Source organism: Erpetoichthys calabaricus, chromosome 13, assembly GCF_900747795.2.
Source record: "Erpetoichthys calabaricus chromosome 13, fErpCal1.3, whole genome shotgun sequence".
Taxonomy (NCBI): Eukaryota; Metazoa; Chordata; class Cladistia; order Polypteriformes; family Polypteridae; genus Erpetoichthys; species Erpetoichthys calabaricus.
Genome location: NC_041406.2, coordinates 109,455,671 through 109,463,444, shown reverse-complemented (window position 1 = coordinate 109,463,444; position 7,774 = coordinate 109,455,671). Strand labels below are relative to the sequence as shown.

The window sequence follows — 7,774 nt, the reverse complement described above, 5'->3', positions numbered from 1 at the left end:
GAGTTCAATTTGATTCCTCCATGGAACTGTATTTTGTACAATGTTTCTACAAAGTCCTCTAGATTTCTTAAACAGTCTTTTTTTTATGGCTACAGGGAGTCGGAACCTCTCCTAACATTCATGTCTAGAAAGCAGGACCCAGTTCAGTTCTCTAGATGAAAAAAAAAAGTTCTTCATATGAATCAGTCAGTTTATGAATTTTTCTTGTCAAGGTGATGCGAAGCATATTTCTATCCCAGCAGAAAATGATGCCAGGTAAGAACTGGCTGAAGATGGGATGTTAGTCCATATGTGAGTGTAGTCATCCATTCACGTGAAGATAAGGGGTTTTTGATTAACTAGACAGCCTGTCTCTGAACTGCTGAATTACAGGCGGTTTGTGGAGGAAACCTCACCTCCGTCCTGCAAGTAAAATGTGCCTATTTTACAAGAGCATAAAGGTAATGAGTTGTTAGAGTCAATGGAACAAGCAAAACACTGTTATTTAGTTAGTGCAAATATTAAAAGAAAAAACACCAACATTTAGTATAATTTTATTATGAAACTAAACAATCAAACTAAAAGACCACTAGTGAACCCTTGTATTGCTGCAAAGAAAATGGATAAGAGGGCAAATGTCTAGTAAAGAAGAATTGGCATGAAGTCATGCAATCTTTATTGACCGAGGTAAGACAGGTAGGCGTGCCTAAAAAGTTTTGAAAATTGCATTAAAAGTTAGGAAACACTTAAAAGCTATGCTTCAAGAAAACTAAACCATTCCATTGATTTGAAAATGCAGCTTTGGGAGTGACTGTTCTCTAATATTGTTGGGGGGAGATGGTTTATGCAAGGTCGCCAACCACTGAAGCTTCTTTAATTGCATGACATTAGCATATTTTATGTCTTCAGCAAGAAATCACAAGCCAAGCATTATCACTAAAAGTACCTTTTTTTTTTTTGCAAATTAAAATGAACAACTGGTGCTAATGCAAGTTTCATTCTGGTTCATTTTTATCACAGAACTCTAGTTGTTTGTGGAACATTACATTTTCGTTTAATCTGACTGGGTGTATAAGCAGTTTGAGAGAGGAGTTATGTACATACCAGTAACGGCATACTGCATTATAACGTGTAGTGAATACACTTGACTTGTACTTTTTATGCTCTTTCTCTGTATGTTTAGCATTTGTCTGCTCAGAGGTTGATGCGCTTGCTGCTACGTGAGCAGCTCTTGTTTTCTCCACCTTAGCGGCCCACTTCTTCTTCTATCGGCATCTTTTCGCGTTAAAACTGATTAAGTCAGTTTCTGTGTTGCAATTACTTAGTATGTTTTTCTTAATTTTTCACTTAAGCTGGCACTTAATTGTTCAATCTGCCTCATGAATGATTTAAGATATGAAGAGGTAAGGGAAGTGATGGTGAAGGTGGTAGGAATGAGAACGGCGCCCATAAGCATGCACCACACGGCTGCCCTGCTGCCGGGAGTTGATTCTACAGTAAAATAAAATAAAAAGAGCAATAAAAATCATCACCCCAAAAGCAGACAGTAGAGGGCATGTAGTATATGTGTACCAAATTGCAGGTCAATAGGTCAAATGGTTTGCGAGCTACAGGCGATTTAAAACCCTGGACAGACAAACGGACAGCCACGGTAGCGTATTATATAAGAATATGTTTTTTGGACTCTTATCTTGCTCACTGATTGCACTTCTTTACTCAAAGAGTTGTGGGAATCTGAAGCAAACTACCGAGACATGTCATTGAAGCAGAAACCTTGACAACCTTTAAGAAGTATGTGAATGAGATTTTGGGATAGCTTAGCTATTAGCTGAACGAATGAGCTCAGTGCACTGAATGGAAATTTCTTGAGCTACTTAACCTGTTTGTGAATGTTATCTAAAATATTTGAGAATTTTTAATAATTTTTTAATTTATGGCTTTTAATGAGCCGGTGGAGGACACCTCACCTAATTTACTACCAGTAAGTGTTCAGTCATATTGTGAGAACCATCCAGTTTTTCTTTTTCATTGTTGACTTTCCTAAGCACCAGAACGTTCTTTAGTCTTATTTTCCCAGGAAATATTCAAAATATTTTGACTACATGGTTTCTTTTGGGTTTGATGAAATTTATACCTGACTGATGTGTCGATTTTACAGTCTATAGGCTGGTACTCTTTTCATCGTTTTTTTGGAAGGCCCAGTTTTTAACAGTTGTGTGTTGCTACTGTAATAATCACACTGGCAACGATATACATGAATTGTCTATTTCTACAGTGTGTATACATTCTAATTATTCAGAAATCACCCCCTAACCACAGGGTAACTAGTATGGAGTACTAGTATAGGCAGGTACACAATCAGTTATGAAATAAAAATGAGAAATCAATAGCTATCTTTAGCATTACTCAAGTTACACAGTAATAATTCCAAATTAAGATGGGAATTACTGAGAAATTACAATGAATATACTCTGTACTATGAGAATCTTAATGTTATGTATTCCTATTATAGTTTTAATGAGTGTCACTTTTTCTGTTAAAGAAATATTTTTGCTTTATTACCCTTTCACTAGAAGTAGATGCATTTCTACTTTGCAATGTCAGCCTTCATTGATGAATTTTTTTAAGTCCTTAAATATTACATTATTAAGAATTCTGCTTCTTTGTTATCTGTGGCAAATGGGAGGCTGACTAGCAAAGTATCAAAAGGGGCAAAAAATACCACCAGCATGGCACAGGACAATCCCAAGTGAAACCACTATGTAGGGTGACCCACAATGGCAGGAGGGTAGGAAAACCAGATACTCTACGCTGCTAAATGGCCATAAAAACGGCAACAGGCGGGGGCATCAGTCCAGAAGATGTAGTTCTTTGAGTCCAGAAGTAATACATTTTTGATCATCTGTCCTATTTTTCCTTATCAGGAAGGAATGGCTAGCTGGCAAGATTTAGACAGGAGCAAAGACACCACTACCCTGTTACAGGGCAAAAGCAGTTCAAGATGAAACCACAAAGGAAAAAAGACCCAAACTAAAGGGCAACTTATCAACCAGAGATGCCCATGGGGGACATTGGGGCTGTTAAAGAATCCCATATGTGTGCTGACTGCTGTAGAAGTCCAGAAGAGGGAGCTTTGGCAGAGTGTAAAACGCTTCATTTTAAAAACAGGTGGCTGATGAATGCTGGCTGTCGTCTCCTTTCACAGACACGGCATTGAAGTAACAAGTGACGCGACAGACGTCCTAGACTCCCATTCCTTGCTGCGGAGTTTTTGATTCAGCCTCGCATTCTGAAGCATCCTTCTGCTGAAGGGCAAAATTAATGAAAACCTTGAAAAGGAAAAGAGGGGAAAAGTTTACTATTTCATCTTTATTTCAAACAAATTGCTTAATACTGTTGAGACTGTCAAACCTCTGAAAGATGAAGCATAGTGTTGACTTGGCTAAAACAAATTGTTTAGATGAAAGCAATTTCATGTTCTGCAATTCAGGGGAGAGTGTCTCCTGACTCTGTCTGGCAAGCGTATAGAAAATCTTAATCTGCTAAAACTATGAATGATTATACTGTGCTACCTTAAACTATTTTTCAAAATTTCCCCAGGCTGGTCTAGTGCAGAAAACCACCACACTGACACGACAATCTTTCTTGTTTCAGGTCCACTGAGCAACAGTGCTACCCGATGTAAGTTTTGTTGACCTGAATGCGTGCACATACAGACTGTCAACTTAATGAAATACAAAGAGTTTCAGAGGATAAAAGGATTGTCTATGATATGCATGCTGTAAGAGAAGCTGGCTCTATCTACTGTAATGGGGTCAGATTTCCTCTGGAAGGTGTGTTTAGTGACGTGTGGTGTTTAAGAAGACAAACACAACATTCCTAAAATATGGCATTACAGCATGCAAATGGCCATGGAAGAGTCCCTTGAACAGACTTTGTTACTGTAAAAGAAGGTAGTAAAAGAGTAAGACAAAAACAACATAAAACAAATGCCATTTCTCCGGTATAACTTCAAAGGTGCCAAGATCTCTGGCTAATAGAGAAGGCAGCTGACCAGCTCCTAGTCTCAAGGTTAGATGTACGCTGGCAGGGAGAAGCGATTTATGCCTCTGTGGCAGTCTGTAGATACAGATATTTAATTTATTGCAAATGGGAATAATACAGTTTGGAATTAACTGGTGCATTAGTTAAGCCATTTGTCGTAATCAATACAATACAATACAATTTATTTTTGTATAGCCCAAAATCGCACAAGGAGTACCTCAATGGGCTTTAACAGGCCCTGTATTTTGACAGCCCCGCAGACTTGACTCTCTAAGAAGACAAATAAAAACTCCCAAAAAAAACCTTGTGGGGAAAGAAATGGAAGAAACCTTGAGAAAGGCAGTTCAAAGAGAGACCCCTTTCCAGGTAGGTTGGGCGTGCAATGGGTGTCAAAAAAAAGGGAGTAAATACAATACACATAACAGAACACAAGTAATCCTCAATACAATACAGTAGTGCAATAGAAATATTATAAGTACAGAGCAGAATTCAACAATTTAATCCCAGCCTCATGTGAAGTCTCTCCATGTCTATTTGGTTTTCTCCTTCCCTCTTTCAAAATGATATGCATGTTAGCTTAATGGGTCATTCCAAGTTGGCCCCTTATAAATGGTAACACACATGTATAAGCAAGTTGTGTGCTGGACAGGCGCCCCATGGACAGATTTGTTTCTTGAATTGAGCCTGGTGCAACAAGGATATACACCAGCCCCCCATAACCCCAAAATTGGATTAACCTGGCTGTACTATTATTACAAATGCTATATTAAAGTGGCTACAAAAAGTATTCAGTCCCTATGAAAGTGTTCACTTTTTCACTTATTGTTATTATACGAGCATTGGATTTAAATTGCCATTTTTGACATTGGGGCGGCACAGTGGTGCAGTGGGTAGTGCTGCTGCCTCGCAGTTGGGGGACCCGGGTTCGCTTCCCGGGTCCTCCCTGCATGGAGTTTGCATGTTCTCCCCGTGTCTGCGTGGGTTTCCTCCGGGCGCTCCGGTTTCCTCCCACAGTCCAAAGACATGCAGGTTAGGTGGATTGGCGATTCTAAATTGGCCCTAGTGTGTGCTTGGTGTGTGGGTGTGTTTGTGTATGTTTCCTGCGGTGGGTTGGCACCCTGTCCAGGATTGGTTCCTGCCTTGTGCCCTGTGTTGGCTGGGATTGGCTCCCGCAGACCCTCGTGACCCTGTGTTCGGATTCAGTGGGTTGGAAAATGGATGGATGGATTTTTGACATTGACAAACAGAAAAACACTCTTTAATGTCAAAGTGAAAACAGATCTCTGCAAAGTTGTCCCAATTAATTACAAATGTAAAACGCAAAGTAATTGATCACATAAAAATTCACCACTAGTGAGGAGAAATGAGGAACTATGAGCTGTTGGGGTCTCCATCAAGATCCCCAGTTAAAAGTGACCATGCTAATTTGGGAAAAACGTTTGTTGTTTGCGAACGATCATCTTATCTCTGGCAGTCTGACTCTGACAGTTGTGATCCTTTTAATACATGCTGATGTCCAGTTGCATTCTTTCATAGTAGGGTAACCAGAAGAGGTGGATGTTTATGGGAAATTGGAAGGAACATCACTGGTCTTTGAAGGGCTCCTCTGCTATTCTAGGGCTAGAAGAGGAAGACAGGTTAATAGCTGTGTCTCATTCCCATCTGCCCCTCAGTTTGCCTTGTGAGGTTAGCCTTCCCATAGAATGCATGCGTGACAATATCTTAAAATAAGTTTTTAGTAGATGCACATTTGGCAGCTATTACAGCCTTGAGTATGAGTCCACAGGCCTCTTTCAGCTTTGCACTTCTACACCCTGCCATGTTTCCCCATTCCTCTTTCAAAACTGATCAGACTCTGTGAGGGTGCTTAGTGATTGTGAGTGAACAGCAGTTTTCCACTCCAGCTACAAATTCTCAATTGAATTGAAACCTGGACGTTGACATGGCCACTCCAGGACATTAACATTGTTGTTTTTAAGCCATTCCAGTGCAGTATTGGTTTTATACTAGGGGTTACTGTCTTACTAGAAAACAACACACAGGTCCCCTGTAGACTGTATCACGTTTTCCTCCAGGATTTATTTGTATTTTTCTGTATTTAATTCTCCTTGTACCCTCACAAACCTTCCAGGGCCAGCTGCAGAAAAGCATCACCACAACCTGATGCTGCCAAAACCATACTTCACCATAGAGAGTGTTTGACTTATGTTAATCGTGGCATTCAGTCTGATGGTCAACAAGCTCAATTTGGGTCCCATCAGACCATAGAACTTCCTTCCAGATGACTTCAGATGACTTCAGAGTCTCCCGTGTGCATACTGGCAAACTCTAGGTGACATGTCATATCCATTTTTATTTTTAAAGTGGTGTTTTTTTATTATTATTATTTTATAAATTACTTAAATGCAAATAACAATTCATACAATCAAATAAAACTGAACAAAACCAAAATTCAACCCCCACCCAAAAGAAAGAGAGGGGAGCAAGCCAACAAAGCAAATCCTTGAAGCAGCAAGTTAGGAAGAGTATCCTTTTCTCTAAATTTAGTAGCTTATTCTAAAATGCTGCTGATTAAATCCTGCCATATTTTTAAAATGTTTTGAACAGATCTTCAGAGTGACAATGATTTTTTTTTCCAATTTCAGATAGTATGGGGCATCAGTTACGCACTGACGTAAAAGAGGTGGGTTAGGATTCTTCCAGTAGAGCAAGATAGGCCTACAGTTGTGGCCAAAAGTTTTTAGAATGACACAAATATTAATTTTCACAAAGTTTGCAGCCTCAGTTTTTATGATGGCAATCTGCATATACTCCAGAATGTTATGAAGATTGATCAGATGAATTGCAGTTAATTGCAAAGTCCCTCTTTGCCATGAAAATGAACTTAACCTCAAAAAAACATTCCCACTGCATTTCAGCCAAAGGACCTGCTGACATTATTTCAGTTATCCTCTCCTTAACACATGTGAGAGTGTGGAGAAGGACAAGTCCGTAGATCACTCTGTCATGCTGATTGAGTTAAAATGTTGTGAATAAGGCTGCTGGGCACCCAAGAATGTCCAGCAAGCACCAGGACCGTCTCCTAAAGTTGATTCATGGCACCACCAGTGCAGAGCTTGCTCAGGAATGGCAGCAGGCAGGTGTGAGTGCATCTGCACACACAGTGTGGTGAAGACTTTCGGTGGAATGCCTGGTGTCAAGAACGGTAGCAAAGAAACCACTTCTCTCCATGAAAATCATCATGGACAGACTGATATTCTGCAAAAGGTGCAGAGATTGGACTGCTGTGGTAAAGTTATTTTCTCTGATGAATCCCCTTTCCGATTATTTGGGGCATCCAGAAAAAAGATTGTCCTGAGAAGAAAAGGCGAGCACTACCATCAGTCCTGTGTCATGCCAACAGTAAAGCATCCTGAGACCATTCATGTGTAGGGTTGTGTCTCAGCCAAGTGAATTGGCTCACTCACAATTTTGCCTAAGAACACAGCCATGAATAAAAAATGGTACCAAAACATCCTCTGAGAGCAACTTCTCCCAACCATTCAAGAGTAGTTTGGTGACCAACAATGACTTTTTCCAGTATGATGGAGCACCATGCCAGGCAAAGGTGATAACTAAGTGGCTAGGGGAACAAAACATCGAAATTTTGGGTCCATGGCCTGGAAACTCCCAAAACTTTAATCATATTGAGAACTTGTGGTCAATCCTCAAGAGGCGAGTGGACAAACAAAAACCCACAAATTCTGACAAA

General features: G+C 40.0%; 1 protein-coding gene across 1 annotated transcript in view; it reads right to left on the bottom strand.

The window, feature by feature from the left end:
• Positions 1-2,548: 2,548 nt before the first annotated feature.
• LOC114663796 (ATP-binding cassette sub-family A member 13-like) overlaps positions 2,549-7,774 on the bottom strand; it is a 488,511-nt gene continuing 483,285 nt past the window's right edge. Inside the window, exon 44 of the mRNA XM_028817717.2 lies at positions 2,549-3,308. Within this exon, the coding sequence (XP_028673550.2) occupies positions 3,222-3,308 (87 nt within the window). The 3' untranslated portion in view covers positions 2,549-3,221. The remainder of the gene's footprint in view (positions 3,309-7,774) is intronic.